The 24,723-nt window shown below is 40.5% G+C and overlaps 1 protein-coding gene across 4 annotated transcripts; it reads left to right on the top strand.

Annotated features, from left to right (window-relative positions):
• Positions 1 to 834: 834 nt before the first annotated feature.
• LOC121319530 (mRNA-decapping enzyme 1B-like) lies at positions 835 to 24,723 on the top strand. 4 transcript variants are annotated; one of them, XM_041257049.1, is made up of 10 exons: positions 835 to 943; positions 1,114 to 1,282; positions 2,145 to 2,216; positions 4,530 to 4,657; positions 9,797 to 9,863; positions 10,869 to 10,998; positions 12,020 to 12,154; positions 14,323 to 15,063; positions 19,699 to 19,941; positions 23,999 to 24,723. In XM_041257049.1, exons 1-10 carry the CDS (start codon positions 922 to 924, stop codon positions 24,062 to 24,064), a joined length of 1,773 nt encoding a protein of 590 aa, XP_041112983.1. In that variant the 5' UTR covers positions 835 to 921; the 3' UTR covers positions 24,065 to 24,723. The 4 variants fall into 4 exon arrangements, with proteins under 4 accessions (XP_041112983.1, XP_041112984.1, XP_041112985.1 ...); XM_041257050.1 differs by having other exon boundaries at positions 836 to 943; positions 1,114 to 1,286; positions 2,176 to 2,216; XM_041257051.1 differs by lacking the exon at positions 835 to 943 and having other exon boundaries at positions 1,214 to 1,286.

Here is a 24,723-nt window from a genome sequence, read left to right on the forward strand (position 1 = left end):
TGGGATGATTTAGAGCTGCAGTAACAAAGGGGTTCAATACTTATGCAAATGACAGCAATCTGTTTTTCTCTGTAAATCTTACTTATTTATATTCCATATGCATTTTTTAACTATCAATGCAGAGTAGTTTGTGTAGATTCTACATGTAAAGTCTAATTTGAAAGAGCTGTGGAGTACACTCAGGTACCAACAAAATGTGAAAACTTTGCATGGGGGTGAATACTTCTGCAAACCACTGTAAACAGCAAAAAAAAGGTGGCAACCCTATAATGATTAGATTAGCACAGACAATATTTGAACCATACCAGTCAAAATCAGTTCTAGTCATTTCGGGAATTTCAGAAAGGGTTTTCTCTTATTATTTTTTCACAATTTAAACTGGCATTATTTTTTTAAATTATTTATTTAAAAGTTTCTAAAAAAAAAAAAAAAGATTAACTTGCTAATAATGTAAACTAAACGTTAAAGCAAATGGTAACTTTAATGACTATGACAACACAATAAATGCAAACCGCTTATGGGTATATAGGCAACGTAATGTGTTTTTGTAATTATCAAGGTAGGAATCTGGCTTTCAATACTATGATCTGCACACAAACATGACACATACATGTAGTTAATTTAATCCACCCAAACCAGTGTGAAAATGTTAAGAGCTAAACCATTTAGCTACAACTTGATTCAATGCAGTACGCAAAAGGAGGACATTCTTTTGTGAATTAGCAAAAATGTAGTGTAAAACTTTACGTATTTTAACCAAATTCATATACAACTTCATGTAGTACTCACCAAGCACAAGGTTTACTGTTTGAATACCGTGTGTCCAGACAATCGACGCGCTCTGGGGTCGACTAAAATAGCTGCTCCGAGAAACAGCAAACGATTACCAGGGCCTGTGTGTTTACAATCTGAGAACGAAATATGGCTACTGCGGGAGAAACAGGTAAGATGGGTATTGAATAATGCCTAAACAGTTTGTTTTTCCACCCATTTATTCAAACGCCTGGATTATTATCATATGTATTGTATGATTCGCAATCAACGTGTTGTTTTTATGATTTTTTTGTTTGTTATAACACTAACGTTTAGTTATTTGTTTTCTCTCTTTCGCAGTTGGACAAGGAACAATGACTTCATCTGTACCCGGGACAGGCACCTGTTTCGTGGCTAAAGGTTTAGATATTAGCCTAGCAGCCTTACAGCGACACGATCCCTACATCAACAACATCGTCGATTTGGCTAGCCAAGTTGCGCTCTACACATTCAGTCACGTGTCTAATGAGTGGGTAAGAGTAAATACGCAGTTTAAAATACGTTGTTGTTTTTACGGGCACAAACGTGCCACTATACCTGGCTAAAATAAACAAATTAAATAAAAAAATGCTGATTTCAAGCTGTTTCCACTTTGTAGACGTGGGAACGCAAGCCGACTTTAACACTTTTATTAAAATGTTCATTGTCAGTGCTGTGGAAAAAAAAGGAAGTGTATTTTGTATCGCCCATCCAAGAAGATTAACAACATAGCGATAGATATAATTGTTATATATATATATATATATATTATATATATATATATATATATATATATATATATATATATATATTATTAAAGAGGTCGGCATCTCCAGCCGTGCACTGTATTTTCTTAATGCATATTTCCCTGTGTGCACACACGTAAGAGTTAGTAAATGTCACACGGTTTCAGGTCATTGGTAAAAGCTAAGACACCAGTCCTTAGCGAATAGCCTAGTGTAGCATCGTTTAGGCCTGGTAAAGCGTGAGTCTGTCCTGGAATAGCCCTATCTGCTTTGTAAGGTACCATGGTACGATCCTGGTGTTACAAGTGCTGTTCAGTAAACCTAAATACTGATGTTTCAGTAGCAAACTAATTCAGGTAAATAACTACATGTCATTTTAGAAAGGGTTTTAATATACTTAATACAAAGTAAGTATAATTGTAAAATCACCTGTAGCCTGTGGATCCATCCTACAAACTTTCCATTCATTACTGTATATATAATGATCTAAGTGCATAGTACACATTTTTAAATCATCCATTTAACAATTTATAACTTTTTTTAACCACATTTCCCACTTTTGAGTACCTAGATTTAGAACAAAATGCTTTGCATTTTTTCCTGCAGTTTGACAAGTTGTCCACTTTCTGACTTGCAGGAGAAGACAGATGTTGAAGGGAGCCTGTTTGTATATACAAGGTAATGGGGGGGGGGGTTTGAACGCTCTGAATACTTAAACTTGCAATGATGATTTTCCACTTGGCAAAGTGGATGCATGCTAAGCTTCAATGGGCTTAGGCTTGGGCTATGGACTTTCAGTGCTAAGCCAGAACTGTTAATAATTTGCCCACCAAAGACAATCCTGTGCTTCGACTGTTTATTCATTGTCGATTTAAAGAGACCACAGCAACTGGAGTCAAGCAGCCCCATTTCGACCAAATTAGTCTTGGGGTTACTACACTTGCATGAATAGATTTGAGCTGTTTAAGTTCTAACCTTATTTGTTTGTCAAACCAGAAATAATATACAATTTTTGAAGTTGTAAAAATGTTCGGTATTTATTATATTTAAATACATGCGCCATATGCAGATCCCAATCTGTAACACATAAACGTCAACTCCTGACGCATACTTTTTCAAATGACCTGTTCAATGAATTAGTCACAAGTGACCGAACATTGGTGGCTGCTTATCCAAAGGGGGTTCAGTCATCTGTTAATTGTCTGTTGCACAAGACTCTAGGTCAGATACCCATGGTTCAGGTTGGATTTGTGCTGTTGCTGCTATGTAATAAATGTCTGTGCTCTGATTGGCTGAAACAACCTAGATCATTAGTTTTCATTGCAGATATAGTATAGCCCCGGCTGAAACTTTCATCATGTTTGAATTACTGGTTTGTGTGTCTTACCCGTTGAAGCGCATCTCGGTTCCATAGCTATTGCCTCTGCTTGCGCTGGACCAGCTGCTTCTGAGCTCACAACATCTGGCCTTTCTAAAACCGCACAGTAAACTTTAATAGACAAAGTGTTGCATAAATGAAATAATCAAGTAGCAGCGCCTTGAGTATTTTATATGTAAGTCAGAGCAGGGGACTGTAGACAGGCTTTGCTGACCCAGTATTTCAACGAGACCTTTCTGCTCCTGCAGGTGCTCATTTATAGTACTCTGTGGCCCAAGTGCTTGTTAGGAGTATGACAGCACACTAATCTCACGATACAATGTGTATTGGAATTTGCAGCTTGCGATGTAGAACCCGACTGGCTACCTGTATGATGCATAAGAAAAACAAGTTTAAATGATCATTTAATGATGGACTATTTTGTTAAAAGACAAACATTAAATCAAAGAGGAAGGGTATGTGTTCATCATGACTGTAAAACAGACTTCATTCAAGAACCATTAAGTTAACCACGATGCACTTTGTGTTTTTTGTCTGGTATCACAATACAAATGATACGTACAGCTCTTCTATTACAATACGATATGTCATGTAAAGAAAGCATCATGGTTCATCGATGCATAGTGTATTGTTACACCCTAGTGGTTGCATACCCGCATGTCATAAAATTGCCATTTTTATTTGTTCACCTTGAAGAGCTTGGGGTCTGTTCAATTGATCTAAACAGTACTGGGTCTAAATGGCACAAATGTTTATAGAATTACAGTGGATCTATACAGATATGTTATTTGCAAAGGAAGGGACTTTTTAAAAATACTTTTATATGTCATCATTGTTTGGATCAGTTCAATAAACCCCCAAATATCTGTTCACCGCTACAAAGTCTATGCCTTTTTTCCTGCCAGTAGAAATATTAAACAAGCAAAACATTTTATCCTTGCGATTAATTGATGCACCGCTTTTTATGTGCTTGAGCCAATGGATGGATTTCTGGAATGCTTAAAGGTGCTATAGTTTCCTGCCTCGGGAGTTCTGCAGTGTGTAGTACAATCGTCTATTCTGAAAACTACATTACCTCCATAAATCTTGTATCCTCTTATGTTATCCCATGGTACCATATTGGTACTAGAATTCATAGTATTGGGAACGCGCTTTAATATTTGTTCTTAATTGATTGCAATAAAATGGTTTAAGCTTGGGTTTCTTACATTTTTTAATTGCATTTTGTAATTTGTAATAGGTATGGGTTAAGGTTGTTAATTTTCTAAACGTTTAAACTCTTAACATAATGGGAGAAATGATCATAAGAAGCCCTCCATCACTCTATAATGCATTAGTGTAACATGTATTTACGTATCAGACTGTATGTGTAGAGCATTTAACTGCATATGGAAAAGACTGAATATGAATTAAATTGGCATACACTGTAGACTAATTACAGTACTATATAATCATGAAGGCTAATACCTGTATTTGGTCTGCATATTTTTAAACATTTAGGAATAAATCAAAATTATTAACTCCTTAATGTGGTCACTATAGCCACCACTGAATACCCAGTTGGTCCCGTCCAGTCCAGTGGAACCCGGCTCTGTTTTGTCTCGGTTCTGTAGGTCTGCCTCTCCCAGGCACGGCTTCACCATCATGAATCGGCTGAGTATGGACAACCGGACTGAGCCCATCACCAAAGACCTGGACCTCCAGCTGCAGGACCCATTCCTTCTCTACCGGAACGCACGCTGTAAGCACTGCTTGCCTCTCTCCCTCATCTCACTTTGGGGAAGTTGTATTTGTTTTTTACAGCCACTAATGCTAGAAAGTAGTGTTCCGTGGTATATCAATACCTACGGTATCTCATGATACCAAAATCCTACCATACCTAATATTAGGGTAAAATAAAAATATCGAACTATCGTGATTTTTCGATACTGTGTTCTTTTTGGATTTTTTTTTAACTAAGCTTACTCATTTCCACTTAGCAGAAGTGACCAATTACCCTGCGCTCTCTGGGAAAATGTAATTACTGCAACAGTCATGGTGAATGCAGAGAAAGAAGCATGGAGTGGAACTATTTCAGATCATCACCCCAATCTCTTTGCCAAAGTTTACTTTCTTTTAGTTTCTTCTGTTCTTTTACTAGTTTTAAGTAAGTGAATCTCAGTGAATACTACTTTTAAAAAAGGCACAGGAAAGATAGCAAATATAACGGATGCACTAGAAGCTGATAAAAAGGGAGTTCATTGATGCTTGTTTATTTCGTCATTACACTGCATTTGCTAGAAGCTGCAAAAATATAATTTGCCGACGTGTCATTAATACTGTACCGCATGTCAAAAATGTTGGCAATGTTTTTATATTCTTTGGATTTTGTGTTAATCCATATTTCAAGTGTATGTAATGTGATAGCTGTGAAAATGCTGTGCTTTGAATTGCATGCATGAGCAGTGGAAAGACTAGACTTCATTGCCAACATATCAATTTCCCTTCAGTTAACAGGATCAGTGTGACACTTCAGCTGCAGAGGAAAGCACAGGACCTATAAAGCTTCCCAGTCACACTGCAAAAGTCTGCCAATGCAGACGGCTACAGGTTCAGCATGAAAGCAATAAAAAGCACATAGTTTATTATAGTAGACAAAGTGGTTGTGTTTTCTAATTTACTTTCTTTGCAGGTTTTTAACAACCAAACGTGCATCATGGGCTGAAAGTCTTCTGTTCTTATTTAATGTGCACTGGGGTGTTATTTTGATGGAGACATTTGGCTGGAATACGCTTTAACAGAATTCTGCTCTATTAGCACGTAAGAGGACGGTATCTACATTAGTGGCCTGTTTGTTTTACAAATGTAGCATGTAGCATCCATGACAATTAAAAAAGATGATTAACTTTAACGAATACACTCGGTCGAAAAAAAAAATCATTAATATAATACTTAATTTTTCTACTATTGAATTGCTTATGTTAGCAGCTTTTTTTTAGTAAAGCATTTCTTTAGTACTGTTTTTTTTTTTTTTTTTTTTTTAAACCTGTTGAACTAATTTTATTAAATTATTTGGAAGTAGTGAGTTACAAAGTATCTAACACTACAAAATTGCAAAATGAACACATTGTGTTTACAATTAAGAAATACAACATGTGTGTATTCCGTAATGTAACACATTTTTTTACTGTGTACATGAATCAGTCAGGCTAGTCTAGTTTAGCATTATACTCCTGTTTACTTGTTTTACTTATTAAAATATCTGAACAGTGTAGATTCATGGAAGTGTTACGTTGTATGACTGTTTAAGGACATAAGAAATGTTATAAACAAGAGGAGGCCCATTTGGCCCATCTTGCTCATTTGGTTGTTTATTGACCCAAGCATGAACCTGTGAATCAGCTTTCACAACAATGTTTCATTTTTTTCATTCTTTGAGCACCTCTAAGATACCCCTGTATGTAAAACATCTGGGCTATTTATAAAAAGTCTGCTTCAAGGAAAGGATTTGTGTTATTTTGTTATATGTAAGAATTAAGAGATTCCTTGTAATTGCAGTGTTTGAAGCTAGGCTGAAATACAAGAGTTCTCTTTTTATATGCAAGAAGTAAAGAAAATGGTGTATTTTACACTAGTGTTGCTTTACCAGTTTTATTTGAATTTTTATAGTCGGTGGCAAAGACCTCTGGATACACTGAAACTTGTTTATATATACAGTATACTGTAATGGCCGGCTCGCCACACAGGCTTGCTAGGGTTCTTTTTCCCTTCCAAATTACGACTGACACACAGGATTCAAAAGAAATTTTTAATTTACAAAAATAAACAAAACAAACACTTGGCTCCTTCGGAGCTCTTACTAAACATTTAAGCTGGTCCCTGAGTAACTCGCAGGATGGCTAAGCCATTCACCTGGCAAAAACAAAACGCACCGTTTGAACATAAATACACATCTATTTTTGTATCGACTGCTTGGAAACAGAGCGCACCTTCTGCTTCCTTCTACTCGGCAGCCTCGAGCAGACTCACTGCTCCTCTTCTATACCCTGCACCCGGTCCTAATTTCCAAAGACTCCCAGGTGCGGGTGATAATTAAACAATAATAATTAAACAAAAATGTTTGTCCCCTCTTCTCCCGATCCTTCGGGTGGGCTTGAGGATGGGTTGGTCCCTCCGGCGCTTCAGGGCAGGGACCCAAACAGGGTGACGGGCGTCAGATGTACAGGCCGGTGAGCTGGCGGCAGCAGCAACAGGCAGAGACTTGAAGCTTGGCCCCAGTGCAGCGATGTCTGAGCCACCAGGGGGAGCCCAAGCGATACCTGCAGATCACGCCACGATGTCTGGGGCTTCAGGGAGAGCAGAGCAGGGGACCAAGTGAGAGTCTGTGCCTGGTGGTGCTCCGGCCTGATCTCTAGGTCCGGGTACTCTGGCAGGGTGTCCTGGAGTACAGGTTGCTGGACCGCCCTGTTCTCCAGCGGATGAGCACTCGCGTGGAGGCTGAGGCTGTGGTGGCAGTACAGCTGTCACCTCCCCCTTGTCTGAAGCCGGTGGTTCCGGAGATGGCAACAGCTCCTCTTTCTCTGGCTCGGGAGACAGCTTGGCTTCTCTCGCCGGCTTCCACTTCTGGAGCAGCTCCTGCTCTTTTGGCTCCCGTCTTTCAATGGGGCCATACCCAACTCCCCTCTTCGCCTCTCAAGCTCCTGTAGTCGGCAGTTGCTTGCTTCTTGCACCGGCGTGTTCTTATTTGTTTGAGCAATCAGCTCCTTCAAATACTTTTTTTTTGTTCGTGTGCCAAGTCAGAAGGGCACTTCTGACACCATATGTAACGGCCGGCTCGCTCAGGTTCTTTTTCCTTTCCAAATCACGACTGACACACAGGATTAGAAAAAAACAGCGCTGACGCACACTTTTAATTTTACAAAAATAAACAAACGAACACCTAGCTCCTTCGGAGCTCTTGCTAAACATTTAAGCTGGTCCCTGACTAACTGGCAGGATGGCTAAGCCGTTTACATGGCAAAATCAATACACACCAATTTTTGTATCGACTGCTCGGAAACAGAGTGCACCTTCTGCTCCCTTCTACTCAGCAGCCTGGAGCAGACTAACTGCTCCTCATATATACCCTGAACCCGGTCCTAATTTCCAATGACTCCCAGGTGCGGGTGATAATTAAACAATAATAATTAAACAAATGTTATATTTTATAACTATTAACCTCCTAACCTCCTCATATCGTGAAATATCTCAGAACACTACTATGAAGGAGTATGTACTTTTTTGAAGTTGTTCACAAGTTCTGAGAATCACATTCTTTTTAATGGAACCAAAAATCCATCCAAGAAAATGTAATAAAAACAACAATTGTACCGTAGTACCAATGCACATAATTAATCAGGCTTTTGTGAAAGAATAAAATATCACATTGGGTTGCTGGCAAGCCCGTAAAAAATACTGCTTGAATTGTATATAGTTATGATATATAGATGAGTGCTGTATGAGCTATTAATCTTTGTAGAGCTATCAGTACTACTGCTTGATATCTATCATAGTAGCACCTGCATCATACAGTTTGTACTGCTATTTAGGAATTTCTCAGTAGATAACAATTATAAATAGGCAATAGTGCAGCTAGATAATGTGTCTTCACAACGGAGCCCCTTCACCATATATAGTCAAAGGGAAAGAGCATGCTTGTGTGCCAGTGAGTGTCCTGCCAATTCTGGGGATCCAGGCCAGCCACCCCAGATAAGATAAAAGAAAGTGCTAAACCCCTTTGCACATTGATTCCCCAAACCATTCCCAACGTCCCAAAAACATTTACTACTTGAAGGTGAAAGCCAAAATACTGTGTACTTCAACTGCACTGACAGACAGACTAGCAAGCCTCACTTTGGTTTGTGTTGTATCTTTGCAATACTGTTGTTTTTATAATTATTTAACAATATTGCTGTGTACGCTCAGCCACAATATTAAATATTATGATAGAGAATCCCCATGGTGCGACATGAAGGCAAAACCCACCAAGTTCGGAGAAGTCTCAGTACTTTTAAAATAGGCCTTTATTTTCTAGTTTATTGAAACTATAACTACATCGCCAAAACAATAGGTTATGCTTATCAGAAAGGCAACTGTTAAATAAAAATGCTAGAACACCAAAACATTAAACTGACTCTGTTGCTTATAGCGTACACTAATATGGCTGAATTAAAAACGAGCCTCTCACCTCCAGGACGAACGTAGACATGGTCGAGCTGCGTCTCCGAAACCACGTTCCCTTTGTACTTCACCTTCGGCTCCTCTGGCAAGCGCCGGTGCTTGGGCTTCTGTGACAGGGAGAGCAGATTTCTGATCATTCTCCGGTGGTGTATTCCTGAGAGGGGTCGCAGGTCTCTTGGTTTTAGAAAATACCGGTGCGTTTTTAAAGCAGTCTGTATCCAACACAGCAGTGGCCTCTAGATCTACTTGCAGGCTGACTGTCTAATATGTAGAGGGGCATTACTTTGTCAGCTCTCTCTACTCATTTTTTTGTTCACTTTTTTTTTTTTTCTCACATGCTATTCGCTCCCCTTGGTCTTATCTCTTTAAACTAATCTCAAGAGGTGTGGGGAAACGTTCACTGTCTGCCTGTCTCCACTGCACTTCACCACGATGGGCTGCAGCTGCAGATAAGTGTTTAAATATTTGTGATATAAGTATGAACATTAAAAACTACCTGGAAAATAGGTTTGGAACCACAATGCAGATGGCTGTAGACATTACTACTGTACTCAACTATTTCCTTTTGAGGGCAGTCCTATTTACCATGTCATTGTGTGTCAAAACGCTCCGTACATGGTTCTGTGCCAGCACAGTCGTGTATTGCAGGCTTATTCTTCTCTGATTGTGTTTCTGTTTTCAGTGTCCATATATGGGATCTGGTTTTATGACCAAGAGGATTGCCGGAGAATCGCAGGACTCATGAAAAAGTAGGTAACTTTAACAAACTTTTTTTTTTTTTTTTTTTCTGATGCAGAGAATGAACAACACTGTTCTTGGATCTCACTAGCATAAGATAATTGTACCAAGTCCTTTACTGTTTGGCTGCTGCTTTTCTTGTTTTTGACCTGGGAATGAGGCCCCACAGTTACCGTTCATTCTGTGCTGCACTGTGAGAACCTGTGCAGTCAGGTGGAAAATGAATGGGGAAAGTTTTAAGGATAGTACTTGCATCAAACATATAGGGTTGAGGCAGGCAAAATGAAAATAAAACAAATAGACGACCTGTGGCTTTCCCTTTTAAGCGATCATAAAAAAACATCTTACCTCTCCTGCACGTCCATTCACTAATGTGCATCTCATAGATGAATGTTTGAAAGAAGTTGCATGTTGCTGCAACGCCTGACCTTTGGGGTCAAAGCATGTCATTGGTTGCAAAGCATGTCAGTCATCAAGGGAAGCAGCTGGTTGGTTAATTTCACTGTATAGCTGAAATGACCTACGATATGCAAGACTGTATAATTATTTTTTCCCTGCAGCTAAAATAATTTCCATATACCCTTGCGCTTCATTTAAACACGTCAAGTTCTACAAATCGGGTGTGTCAACCTCACAGTAATCAATAAACTAGCATTTCAGATGTACACACTCATAAACAAAAACTCAGAATGTCTTTAACTCTTTATGTGTATTCATTATTCATTGATTATGAAATTAACAGTAAAGACGAACGTGTTTCAACCTGAAGTGGTCGTCCTCAGCATTTATAAGATGTTGCACATTCCCAGCTAAAATCACAAAAGTAAACAAATTGGACTATCAACAGTCAGCTTTCTGATAAAAGTGAGTGCACCAAAGACTGAAATATAACACAATGTGTTCTATATATTCTGAACTCCATAGGTACAAACAAATACGTTACTGTAGTCTATAGTTGTAAATCGGCTTGTTTGTGGCAGCGTGTAATTGGACTCATCTGTCTCCCCCTTCTCCAGTTTAACACAACAGGAGCTGCTCAAGGCCCAGCAGGGGGGAGGCAGCTCTCCAAGAACACTGCACCCCGGGGATAGCAGAGGTGTGGACATCCTGGAGATGCTGACCAAGGCCAGAGATGAATACGACAAGGTATGCAGATTGTTAACTTCACCACTAGGTGGCACCAAATCAAGCCTTCAAGCCCCAGCCACTTTTATAATACCTCGAAGAGGGTTCTCAGAGGAGTTGTGTCACCTCTTATGGTGATTGCAATCTTACTTGGATTTGAGGTGCTCTGAACTTGTTTGGATAATCGTAACTGCCAGGACTGAACAGCCAGCCTCATTCCATTCAAATCACGTGACAGTATGACAATTCCACTCTGCCAGCTCCACCTATTCTACATTTATCTAAACAGAGAGTTCAGTCCCAGCACTAAGGATTCTTTAGAAAAGCTGAAAGTCAGGTAAAGGCAGATTGACAAACAATGCTAAAACCCAGAACTACTCAATAAAAAGACATTTGAAGATGTGTAGGTTTGCTCTGTAGTGGGTAGGACAGTGAACATGAGTTCTGATTGAGCAATAGTAACATGGTAGGCTGGCAAAACATGTGTTCTTTTCTTCATCAACACAGTGTGGTTCATTCAGTCTTAACATTAACAGATGCACTATTGGGTGTTTGATCACTGGGGTACTAGTAATTACTTAAACAGATGGTGTATTTCAAACATGCTCTTTTAGATCAATTTGAATATACCATTAGAAGATTTTTTGGTTGAAGCAAATAGCTGTGCCTCAGAAAAAAATAAAGAAGCACAAAGTGTTAAAAATAAATAAATAAGTTACCTGCATAATTTTTATCAATGAGTTACCCAGAGCATTTCATGTAATGTATGTGTATTATATGGTGTATTCTATTTTTTTCACTGCTGTGGTAAGAAGAAAACATTAACTGATGTGAAAGGTGCAATCTGCTAAGATGTGATTGAATATTTTACTATTAACGTTTGTCCTTTTGGTTTAAAATGCAACCCTAATTGTGGGACCCTGTTGTATAGATGTATTGGATCGTACCTCCAATGGAAGTGCGGTTTGGCTGTGTAATACATGATCTTTTATTCCAGTCCTGCTTTCATCCTCCCTCCCCTGCCCTGTTGTCCTTTCTTCAGGGTAAACCGAGTTCAGAGCCGAAGGAAATCGCTGTCAGCAGTGTGATCTTCAACAACCCCAACCTGATCAAACCCATCCCTGTGAAACCAACTGAAAGGCAGTACACTCCTGTGCAACACCAGCAGTCCTGCAAGGTGACAGCCTGGGGGAAGCCTTGGTCTCTTACGCCCTGTCCACAATACATAACCAATCTCAAGAACCGTACTTAAATTAATACAGCTCAAAGCGTCCACAACTAAATTACTGTTTTGTGTTTAGTTAGATGCTTATTCACAACTTAATGCACAAGTGAACTGTGTACAGTAAGTAACAGTGCTGGTATATTGCTGTTAAATTGATTGGATAGACCTCATACCCAATTTAATCATACAGTTTAGCTTTCAGACAACTAGATATCATTCCAGTGGGAGCTCATCTAATTTGAAGTTCAGTAACAAGAGTGCTTGGAAAATTGGAAATTAAATGACACAAAGGTAACTTCCTATCTACTCAAATAAAAAGTTGAAAAATGCATTATAGTTAGCCAGAAGTAAAATAGAAATGCCCATGGCACTATTAAAACACTTGTAGAGAAAGACAATATCAAAGAAAGATCCGCCATAATTACTTATTTTTTCATTTTAATATTAATACTTTAGGAAGTATCCCATATAAGAAAATACTAGTCTTGTCAAAAAACACTAGTAATTTGCAATAGCATGTACTGTAGTATACTATAGAAAGCTGGAGTGTGTTTGAATGCGCAGATGAGTTTGATTTACCATTCAATCTGCACTAACAAAAAGTAATGGGGCAGATTTACTGAGCTTTGCTAATGGAATAAAACACTGTTAAATGTTTAAAACTATCCAACAAACGGGTACAGGAAAAGAGTAAAAACATTATTGTAAAAATAATTGCACAGCAATTACCCTGCTAAAACACTATGCAACCTATGTTTTAAAATATTCACTGAAATGCAGATACACTGCCAGCAGCAAGCACATTCATTTAAAAGTCTACTGAGAGTTGAGCTTGCATTGCAGAGGCAGATCAAGGCATGCATGCTTCGGCATGTGCTTTGGACTTTTAGGGTGAAGATAACACTGACGGACACGAGAGCACTGACAGTCACACTTAAAAAAAATTATAATGTTTGCACAATTTCCAAAAATCTATTTTTGCATCATTATTCATTAATGGTGTAAACTGAATTTTTATGTACAGCAGTGTATCAAGAATGATTGAGGCATCTTAATACTTAATACTGGCAATTTTTGGAGTTAGGAAATGCAGATTTGCAAAGAGAGCCAATGTGATTGGTAACAGCGACCGGAAGATTGTGCTTGACAATCGACTTGTAAAAGTGTCTCTGCCTCTGTAACTGAAGTATCTCCGACATTAAATATAACAAAGCCACGTGTATGGTTTGAATTCACAACAGAGCTTCTGTAATGCTTGTGACTCCTTGTAAGTTATCCATGTGAGTTGCACAGTCATGACAGCACCATGTATCACAGACTGGTCTGTCCGGGCAGTATTCACATAGCCCTAGTATCACTCAACTTCTTTTAAAAATGTTCTGCTTCCACTTTTAATAACTGATAAAGTATTATTATTAATATTTGATAAAATAATACGTTTCTGAAGGACGCCTAAGCCTGTTGCAAACTAACATGGCTGTCCGTACGTAATATGGAGCTTTATGGAGCCATTTAGAATGCCACAATAGAACTATCAACAGCGTATATATATAGAAAATGTATATAGATTAATTCAGTTATGTAAAAACAAAAACAGAAAAGCACTTCATGAACATTCATGGAGTATCGTTCATTTATGAATAAGTGTAACTTAATACCCGTTTGCCGTAATGCCTTAGCAGAGACAGGTATAGTAGCTGCTATAGTCAAATCATAGCAGTTGGCATTTTTGTGCTGGTTTAAAGTAGCTTCAGATTTTGTCATTTTAATAGATTTTTCTTACATTACTCTTACTATTTTATAGTGTTTGCAATCATTCAGTTGTTCTGTTGCTCTAATATTAAGTTACTCATTTTTCTCTGTCTGCCTTTACTTGGCTTTGAGTTTGTCTGGAGAATCCTAACCACCAGAAATGAGCAGCGTTCCTCCTTCCATTAAAATAATGTGACTATGTGTCTGTCTGTTTATGTAAATATAGGCAGATTTAGAAAAATTATAATATCCCAATACTGGAGACCCAGGACACAATGTAGCAATGGAATTGTAAAAAATCTTCTTTAATCACATTTAAAGCTACTTTCTCTTTAACAAGTTAACTGAGAAGTCTGCTTCTCTTGCAGGATGGCGAGTCTGAGCCCAAACACTTATCCCTGGCAGCACTTTTCGGAGCTAAGGACAAGTCTGTCCCAGTTTCCACGATGGGGCCGGACAACAGCATACAGTCGGGAGGGGCTAAAGCCGAGAATTGCCCTACAGTTCTCCTATCCCTTTCTTATGAGAAAACTGGGCAGGCACCCGCAAAGGTAGCTGCAGACAGCAGCACCGCTCACCCCTGCCTGGCCTTCCAGAAACTGATGACCCCCCGAGGAGGGGCCGTGGAGCTGCAGCCCGTCTCGGAGTCTCCTGAAAACCGGCTGTGTGAGAACGGGAGTTTCCAGCCAGCCTCTTGCCCCGGCCGAGACCCTCTGCACAGACTGTTCCAACCCCCGGCCTCCGCCTGCTCACAGCAGCCAACCCAGCTCCAGGGAGCACCCAACCTGCGCAAGCCTGACTCCGGAGCAGGCCCTCTAGTAGAGCCCTTGGGCTTCAGCAGCAGCAGTTGCCAGTCAAAGCCACTTTTCTTCAGCCCCAGCAGCCCCCAGCTTGTAGCTCCCTCTCCCCGGCACCATGTTCCAGGTGTTATCTACCCCCACGAGCTGATCCAGAGACTGCAGCTGGTCCAGCAGGAGCAGAACCCTGATGGGCTGCCCAGGCCCGCCCTCGCCGCCAGGTTCCATGCGCCCCTCAGCCAGAGTTCCAGGCCCCTGGTCACCTGGCCAGAGAAGAGCCCTGCCAGGGACAAGTCAAATCCGCTGTTTCAGGTAATGTGTTTATGGCATGGTCAGCCTTGAAGGTAGGAGGGGACTCGATCTCATGAACGAGCAAAAGCAGTCTTCAGTAGTGTGCAGATGGCCAAAAAAAGTAATTGGCTTATAAGAGAGAGATTTTAGATAAGCTCTGTTAAAAGAAACGTGTAAAGTCCTTACCCTACATGCCATCTGCTGTCACTGGGCTCATTCCTTCAATAAGAGAATCTCACTCCACTTTAAAAGGAAGAGAGGTGTTGTGGCTTGCAGTGCGCAGGTGTAGAGGTGATGCAGTGCTCAAACAACGACAGCAAACAGTGTTCATGGTCCAAACAGTTTCTTTAATTTGTTTTCACGGTTTGGCATCATTAAATAATAATGCTGGCAACTACACACCAATGTGTAATTGAACAGCCAAACAATACATGGTTTCAGTCCTGAAACAGTAATACACAAAGGCAATGCCTGGCACAGCTCCATGTCCTTTCGCGGTGCTCCTGTGCTGGTGGTGAATACACAGTTAAGTGTGACTGGCGCAGTGTTTGTAATCCGGGTTGGATGCTGGCTTAACAGCGACAGCTTCTGCTGTGCTTAGCCCTCTAATAATTACAAATAAACAGTTAATAACAAATACAAAACACTCACGGTTACTTTGAGTTTCGCCCATCCTTTACAGGTCTTTCCACAACCAAAATAAAGGAACCGATTGCTTGGCCACACACCCCGATATACCTTCAGTCACTCCCCCTTTGGTAGCAAGTGCAATCACGTCTCCTCCAATCCATGACTGACACATCACTTACCACAGTAAGACGCTGACTTCTAATATTGTGGCTTTGCCCCCCTTTTGGAGGGCTGACTTCAGACTGACCCTGGAATGAACTGTCAAACCATCCAGTCCTGGGGACACTGTTCCTATTATACTGTACCCTCAGAGGTCGGGAGGGAGATTGTTGACTTGGATTCATTCGCTCTCTGTCACATATCCCACCACTCAGAGTGGAGCCAAAGGAACACTCGGCTGAATCTACTTTCCCTATTACACCCCTCTCCCTGGAAAAGTAGTTCGCATTTTGGTTATCTTTCCCTGCACAGTGTGTCATGAAATACGTGAAGGGTTGCAGCGCCAGATACCACCGAGTTATCCAGGTGTTGCTGTCCTACATCATGCTTAACCACTTGAGTGGGGCGTGGTCAGTGATGAGATTGAATGAAAGTCCCAATAAGTAGTAGAATAAGGTCTGAGTGGCCCATTTGATGGCCAGACATTCCTTTACGCTCATTTTTTTGCTTCTATAGAAGATGGCGTGTTCTACTTCGTCAACCTGCTGGGACAAGACCACTTCCAGACCACATCCAAAGCGTTGGTGTGCAAAAATCTGGTGTGGTAAGGGTAGGGGCATGGCAGTCTCTGTTTAATAGTATCAACCGCCCTGTGACTTTCTCCTGTCCATTTAATTAAATTTGATGTGCACTGTTTAGTGAGGTTCACTAAAAGGTTGACCACCAAAGAGAGACCTCATCTGGGACTTGGTTTTTGTGATTGCCGCGTCAATCAAAGCTTGTCCCATAATAAATCCCAAATTTTGTGTTTCTAATTTGGCAACTGCACATTTACCCAAGTTGGCTGTCAGCCAGGCTACCCTCAGAGACTGAAGGATGAGCCAGGTGGAGCTGTAAATCATCACATCGTCGGTATATGCTGCTGCAAACTTATGATGTGGATATCCATTAATGGACCTGGTCCATTAATCTCTGAAAGGCAGTGGGTGCCCATGTAGCCCAAGTTCCAGTATAGCCTGCACCTCTGCTAACGTCACTTTGTCGACTTTACAGGGTCCGGTAAGGTCTCTCAAACTGTGGTACCTGGTGGAGTGATAATGTCATATTGAACAAGGTTAGTTCTGCCGGGCAAGTCAGAAAAACATCTTTGAACGGATCAATTAATTTGCGCAGATTACTTTTCTGATCTGGAAGTAACAATTCCCCCATTGGAATGCTCTGAGTGCTAGAGGCCTCTATACAGGGTCCAAAATCATCCTCTACTTTGCCTGGGGCTATAAATAAGGCCTCCCTTGCCTGCCAGGGCTTCAATAAATGTATGTAGTAAATTTCCCGCGCATTGCGGCGATCGGGCTGCCGAATTGCATAATTCACTTTCCCTATAGCCTTAATCGCCTCATATGGCAGTCTGGGCATATGTCTACATATTTTGATACTTCATTATGAAGCCCTGCCCAATAAAATGGAGCCAATATGCATTCCCTAGTTTTATCAGCTCTGAGGTGCCCCACAAAAGAGATATCATGCGCCAGCCTCATGACCTCAGGCCGACAAGACTGGGGAACCATCAGTTGTGTTACAGGCTGTCCTGTGCCCGTGGCAGGGTTCACCCTATATAGTAATTGCCCCTTGATAATCAAGTGTGGATATACTAGTGCCCCAGTACCTTCAACATCCTTAACTTCAATAGACCAGACCTGTCCCCAAGTGTGCACCAGTGTGGGGTTGTTGCTTTGGCTCCACACTATGTCTGTGCTTCTGACCCACATGTCGGGTATATTGTGTGGGGTCGGAGTAACATCTGCCCTGAATGATCCAGTAACCTTGCACTCTCGTTCACGCTGCGTACTGACTCCCTTTGAGTGGTGTTTGATGCCATCCGAGCTCTCTCCTACCAGACCCCAACCTCGTCTCATTGATGGACCTTCCCATCTTTCGATCCGCCTCTTTCGTTGTTTTTCTACAATGAGAAAGGGAAGAAAACAAGTCAGCTCTTAAGGGGAAAATCTCACCAATAGTTTTCCCCTTGTTTGTCTGCCACGTTTACATGTGAGGTCGGGACTGCATTTTTAATTAATTGTTTATACTGTGGCCAGTCCCGGCCCAGAATTACTGGATGTAGAAGCCTTTCCATTAGCCCCACTACGAGGTGATTCTGCATTGGTCCTACCGATATATATGTTTTTAGCATGGAATATGTCGTTGTGTTTCCATAGATACAGGAGATGCCCACCTGGCCTTGAAGCTGCCGCAACACACCGCCCAAGAGAGCTGTCTGAATTAAAGTCTGCTCACACCCAGAGTGCACTAATGCACGGGTACTCACTTTACTGACAACCAAATCAATAATACAAGGTCCCTCCCATCCATTTCCCCATCTCTTACCCGCGTCCGACTTAATAGCTGAGGAGCACAGCTGGGCGACATATGTGCTGTTTGGTGGCACCTGGAACAGAACAGAGGGGCAGAAGGCACTGAGGTTACATATCTGTCCTGCTGCTGATAAGGCAACCGGTCAGGGGCATTGAATCTACCCCAGCTGGTGGCCAGCTGCTGCCTCCATGATAAAGATGGGGCCTGGGTCAGTGGTCCGGGAGGTCTGGATTCCAGAGCGAGGCGGGGTTGTAGTGGAGGTGGAGCCAGTCCCTGGCTGTTTGTGGTGGTGAGGGAGAGGTCAAAAGGCTGGTCTTGTAGGAGATCAAAGAGTCCTTAAAGTCCTCTGCCAGTTTGACTGCGGCTTCTAGGGTGGCTAGATTGGCACCGTATCAATGCCAACCACATGGCAAAGTTGCTTCAGGGCAATGGCTTTGACCGTTTGTTCCCCCGTCTTCCTGAGGGTCTCTGGTGTCCTTAGGTACTCCCTGAATCGTACCTGATGCATTTCCCCCATGATGCTGGGTTGCCGGAGGATGACCTGTTTAACCAGATTGTACTGGCTGGCCTCTTCATCGGTCATGGCCTGGTAGGCTGCTTGGGCCTCCCTGATTAAACAGGGGCCCAGCTGTCTAGCCCAGCATTCCCAAGGCCATGACGCGGTGGTAACCAACCGCTCGAAGACGAACAGGTATCCCTCCGGGTCATTATTTTCTTTGCACTTGCTTTAGGGGGCACCATCACGGGTCCTGCTGGTACATGGGGTACTTCCCTGCTGCTGTCTCGATCAGCGCCATGTACCTCTCTGTCTTTCTCTCAGCAGCCTCCCTTCTCTCATCCAGCACTTATAACAGCGCGGATAGTCAGTCTCCAGCCGACCCTGCAGGCTAGTGCTTTCGTTGCACCTGTACCACTACTCTAAATGTGAATTGTAGCATCCTGCAGTTCATAGTTATGAACTGTTGATTTAAATTAAAGTTTATAGTTTGTGATTTTTTTTTTTTTTTTAGAACCATGATAGGATAAATATATTTATGCATTGCATTGCATTGCTGACTTAATGTCCACTGTTTCTTTTATTTAGCATTTACTGTAAAATAAAGCAGCAGCAGCAGTGTGTGCCCCTGAGAACAGGGTATTGTGGTGCTGCAGCAGCGTGTGCCCCAGAGAACAGGGTGCTGTGCTGCTGCAGCAGCTGACGGTCTTAATTTCTGCTGTACTGATGTAGCAGTAGAGGAACTAAAGCCATTACAATATACTAATCTAGGCTCTTATGTTGGTTTTGTGCCATTTGATAATTGTGCATGTTGCTGTCCTTTTATTTTGGAATACAGAAGTGGCTAGGTAATTGTCTAGAAAAATAATCATTCCTATTGAAAAAAGCATGGAGGATACAGTAGATTGATTTGTTTTCCAGTTATGTTTATGCCTAGACAGCTTGCAGTCTTAAATTTGACGTGTTTAGAAGCTGACAGGATCTCTTGCCTCAATCAGGTGATCTCTCCCCAGCGAATTCCAGCTACAGTGGCCCCCACTCTGCTCATGTCTCCCATGGAGTTCTCCCAGTCCAAAGCAGGGAAGCCTTTAGAGAGCAGCCGGCTTGCCATGCCCCCAGTGGAGAGCTGTCAGGGGCTGAGGAGCTTGTTATCCCCCAGGCAGGCTGCGGAACCTGTCAGTAAAACACCCAGCACTCTCAACAAGAGCCAGCTCCAGGACACACTGCTCTACCTGATCAAGGTAAGGACAGTGCAGAGGAGAACTGCTTGCTTATTCGTGGGCTTTATTTAAAAGAAGTTCCGTTCAAATTGTATTGATCTTACCTGAATTCATCTCCCCTGGTTAACTATGCACCTTTTTTTTCTTTTATCTTGACAAGCGGCTTCATTTTGTGTAAATGTGTGGACTGCCCTAATGAGTAAACGCTACTGTGTGTAAGAGTCCTGTGCTTCTTCCCACAATCCTACTAGATTCCCAGTGGAAAACATTGTATCTCTATATAGGATCAGTGAAAACATTTTTAAAATCTGGGGCTTGACAACCACTGATTTGATGACAAGGTAACTAAATTAAATGAACCGTTCAGGCATCTACAGCGGTTTTAGAAACGAAAAGGGAAAGTCTTGCTGCTACTTTTCAATGGAGCAGGACAGCAGTCAAATAGAAACAAGTGTAGACAAGCACACATTTCAGATGTTTGATATTGCAAATGGATATGTTGTAAATGTATAATTATGCCTCTATGAGCCATCCCCTTTTTAATAAAGTAATATACTGTTTTTACCCCTGTTTTTTTACCCAGTTTGAAATTCTTTAATCAGTCATAGTACCTGGGGATTCTCTGTCTGACCAGCAGGGGTCACTGAAGGGCAGAACCTCCCTTTTGGGTCCCCATTGGCAATCAGGATTCTTACCACACTTGCATGACATTACAAGACTAGCCACTGGAGATCATGTTTTTGTATTTCTAAACATATTTTTTTGTATAGTGAGAACCGACTCGAATCGTTTTTTATTTCCTCCCGCCCGCAGTACATAGCAAAATCTTGGTTATATGTGATAACTGCAGTTAAAATCACTTTTTTTGTTTTTGTATTGTTTGTTTAAAAACTGAAATCTGACATTTTTAAAACGTGTTTTCTAAGTAGCAAGTGTGATAACTGAGAATAATTCAATCTACAGTCCAAAATTGATGGTTCGTTTGTGCTTTTTCTTCACCACTGAACACATTAATGATCTTGTGGCAGATCTAAAAAAAAAACGCTTTTTTCTAACCCTGTGTTGATCTTGCAGTCTGGCTTATCGATCACATTATTAGCTTGACTAAATACAATAAAAACATTTTGGAACCGCAGTGAAGGGTTAGGGGTAGCAATGCTTAAACCCAGGGCTTGATATTCATTTTTGTATGCTGGGGGATTAAGGGGGGAAATGGCAAAAAAAGGCACTTTTGCACATAAAAAACCTATATATATATATATATATATATATATATATATATATATATATATATATATATATATATATATTTTTTTTTTTTTTACTGCATCATCATTCACACTGATGTTGCTTTAAAATTAGCTGCTTTCAGGAGACCTAACAGCTGTTCATCACTGTGACACTGCGCACTCTCCATTGCTTTTGCCATTGCCTGACGTGAAGTTTTTGCATGCAGCAGAAGAAAAAGGTGCTTTTCTTTTTAACCAGCGCTCCATTTCTTTTTTTAAACTCTTTACACTCAGCCCTATTTCTGCCTGTTTTTCACTGTTTTCATTTATGTATGTTTAACTACTGGATAGTTTGTACTGCATGCATGTAACATATCAAATGAAAGGCCACAAAATTTCCTTTCATGTCATGTAAGTTGCAACAGGATCAAGCATACTATGTGGTAGAGATGAGAATATATGTTGGGGGGGGAACGCTTTTCCAAAAAAATCTTGTTTAGTCACTTATATATATATATATATATATATAAGTGAGCTTCTAAGCTTTCCAACGGTACCACCCCTTTCAGTCTAGCTGCTACAATGACAGAGCAGTAGACTCAAAACAAAACCGAAGCTGTGAACTCTGTCACATGATAAGAGGCTTAACTTCAGGTGATCGTAGTTCTGGCTAGGAGTACCACATAGACACGCTGAATGCGTCTTTGGAAAGCCCCAAATCTGTACTTTTAACCCAATGCTGACGCTCCAAAATGAATGGGGCTGAATCTTAAGTTAAAACGAAAGTCACTGCTTGCTTATTTTAACCAGAACTACTCAGAATGCGGCTCATGGTGCTTTCATCACTGACACCCATCTCCTTAGAGATTGATGTAGCCTGTCAGGCATTCTGAATTGGGTAAAATAAAAAATACAGTAGCTTGGTGTCTTTAAATATCTCTGCGGGATTTTCCTGCACTGAAAGTTGGAGATATGCGGGAGCAACGTAGAAGATGCGCTGAAATTCAAGCCCAGTTAAACCCACAAAATAGACTCTAAGGATTTCTCTTGTATCTTCTGAAACTCTGTTTAAGCAAGTTTGGTCGAAAGCAGTTGATTAAGCAAATTAAACTGGTCTTTTTGTGGGTTTTTTTTTTTTTTTATTTAATCTGTTTTTTATTCATTTTTTATTTTATTTTGGCGAAACGCCAGTTGAGCTTACCAGTGGGTATGAATTATTTTGCAAGATATTAATTGTTGACCCGGATTGACCAAGCAAACACATGAGGAAAGAAACAGTAAACTGTATGTGTTACAGAAATAATTATTAGATGTAGAGAGAGCCACCTTCTTTGCTAGTTTAATATCTGATCTCTTTTGTGCTTAAATATGTGCAACGTTAACAAAACAACGGCACTCTTTCTCACTAGGCAACTTAATCTGCATTGTCAGTCATGGCATGTGCAACACATGACCTTAAATATCCTTTAATCCTAACAGGTATGTATTGACAGCTGGAGACGTGCATGACGCTTGACCTGGCATTAACACGTTGCACTGCATGAATTCAGCATGTGCAGAGGTCATGGCTTCTGAATACACTGAAAAGGCAACATGTTCAGTCATTTTACAGGCTGGAGACTTGCATCCTCACTAATATATGCCATTAGAAATGTTTGCATTTAATAGTGACAGAATAATTTTTAATCACCAAGCATGTGCCTATACTGGAGAAAGAAAAACAGGGATTTAGTTCTAGGCCTGGTTCCTGTTTTTGTTTTGCCAAATATAAAATATGTATAGTTTGTTAGTTTACAAAGATGGAATTTATATTTTCACTGCAATATAATGTGTATTACACAATAGTGACCTGACAATGGGGATATGTAACCCCAGGATGCTCAATATTTTTTACCTGAGTTTCTAGTCGGATAGCTACAACTTCAAGCACAACAAAGAAAACAGGTATAAAGATTAGGAAAAAAGCCTTTATTGTTATAGATGTTCAGTATTGCTGTACGCCTGTTCATAAATATGATGAAGGGTATGTGCTGTACCAGGAACTGGAAAAAGGAGCAAAATATAAATTGAAGGAACTGTAGTCAGGAAAAGATAGTGGTGTCTGGAGTGTGCGATACTGCAAATAGATGTTTTCTGCTGACAAAACCGACATTTTTTTATTACATTAACTTATTAAATGCCATCTGTATAGCTAAAACCAAAACTATTTAAGGATCCAAGGAACAGCACATCTTGAATCTGTTCTGCCAGGGACTTCTCTTCCCTGTATCAGTGAATCACCACTGTGGGTACATTTTATATGAGGGTCAGTCTGATTACCCGGCTGACTTGGTGTCCATGTTACATCTGATACCCAGTTTACCGTTTGTCACAAATCGTCCTGAGTAGTCGGAGACTGACGCATTGCTAAGGTACATGGAGTTACACAGGCAGCTACGCTCTGAACTGATCAGTGTAACACTGCAGCTCCCATTCGATGTTCTACTTCAAGAGGTCACGTAAAGGAATGCAGCTCACTTTGAAAACACGTCAGTCACAGGAACAGCAGCGACAGGTTACTGGGAAAGGGATCCAGTGTGTGATGCTTCTGGAAATTTTTTTTGTTTTTGTAAAGAATAAAGCGCAGGCATTTCTTGAGATTACGTTTTTTCAAGTCGTAGAATTAAAAACTAATTAGTTTATCAATTTACAAGAACTCAAACTCAAATTTCAGTTCAAATTTACTAGAATAATAAGCCTCAAAACACAGACTACTTACATATTTGATTTATTATCACGAGTTTTGCCTTATGAACCAATAAACCCTCACTGTGACCCACACCTGATTCTGTGTATGGTTTCTCTTTCAGAATGATTCCTCCTTCCTAAACACCATCTATGAAGCTTATTTGTCCAGTTTGACGAAGGACAAGTGACGAAAAAGCTCTGAAGCTGTTCGATTTTTTTTTTTTTTTTTAAACAATGCGTTTTTGTAAAGTTGCCGATTTTAACAAATCTGATAAATATCTAGGTGTGATTGTATATTTCATCAAAAGACACTTTTTTTTGCTTTTTTCATCCTTTATTTTTATGCTTTGTTTTTAATTAAGTTTCCAGTAATGAAAGGAAGGAAAATAACTGGAATGCAGTTTTATACAAATCTGTATTAATTTATCATGGAAAGACAATGGAAAGAGTAGCCCGTCTAAATTGTGTTCAGTGTGAGATACTTGGAAAATGATTGAACACTGTGGCTGGCAGCTGACTTTGCTTGTCCTTGCACATACAGATTGCTTTCTTGTTATCAGATTTGTTATATGAAACAACAGCGCAGGCGCAGTACTATTTTATATGTTTTAAAAAGAGAATATTTTTCTATGGTCCCACGTGGTGGAGTTCATTGCATATGCCTCTCTCTTTCCAAGTTGCATTGATCACAGAAAAAACTGAATGATGTAAAACAGAAGAACTGGTCACAGTCATTTAAATGCAGTTTTACTTTTATGGTTTTATCAATTTTAAAACCATGTTAGTTTTGTCCAATCTTTCTTTTAACAGGAAAATCATTAAAATTGGTTTTATTGTCCATTTCAAA

Source organism: Polyodon spathula, chromosome 8 (assembly GCF_017654505.1).
Source record: "Polyodon spathula isolate WHYD16114869_AA chromosome 8, ASM1765450v1, whole genome shotgun sequence".
In the NCBI taxonomy this organism is placed as follows: Eukaryota; Metazoa; Chordata; class Actinopteri; order Acipenseriformes; family Polyodontidae; genus Polyodon; species Polyodon spathula.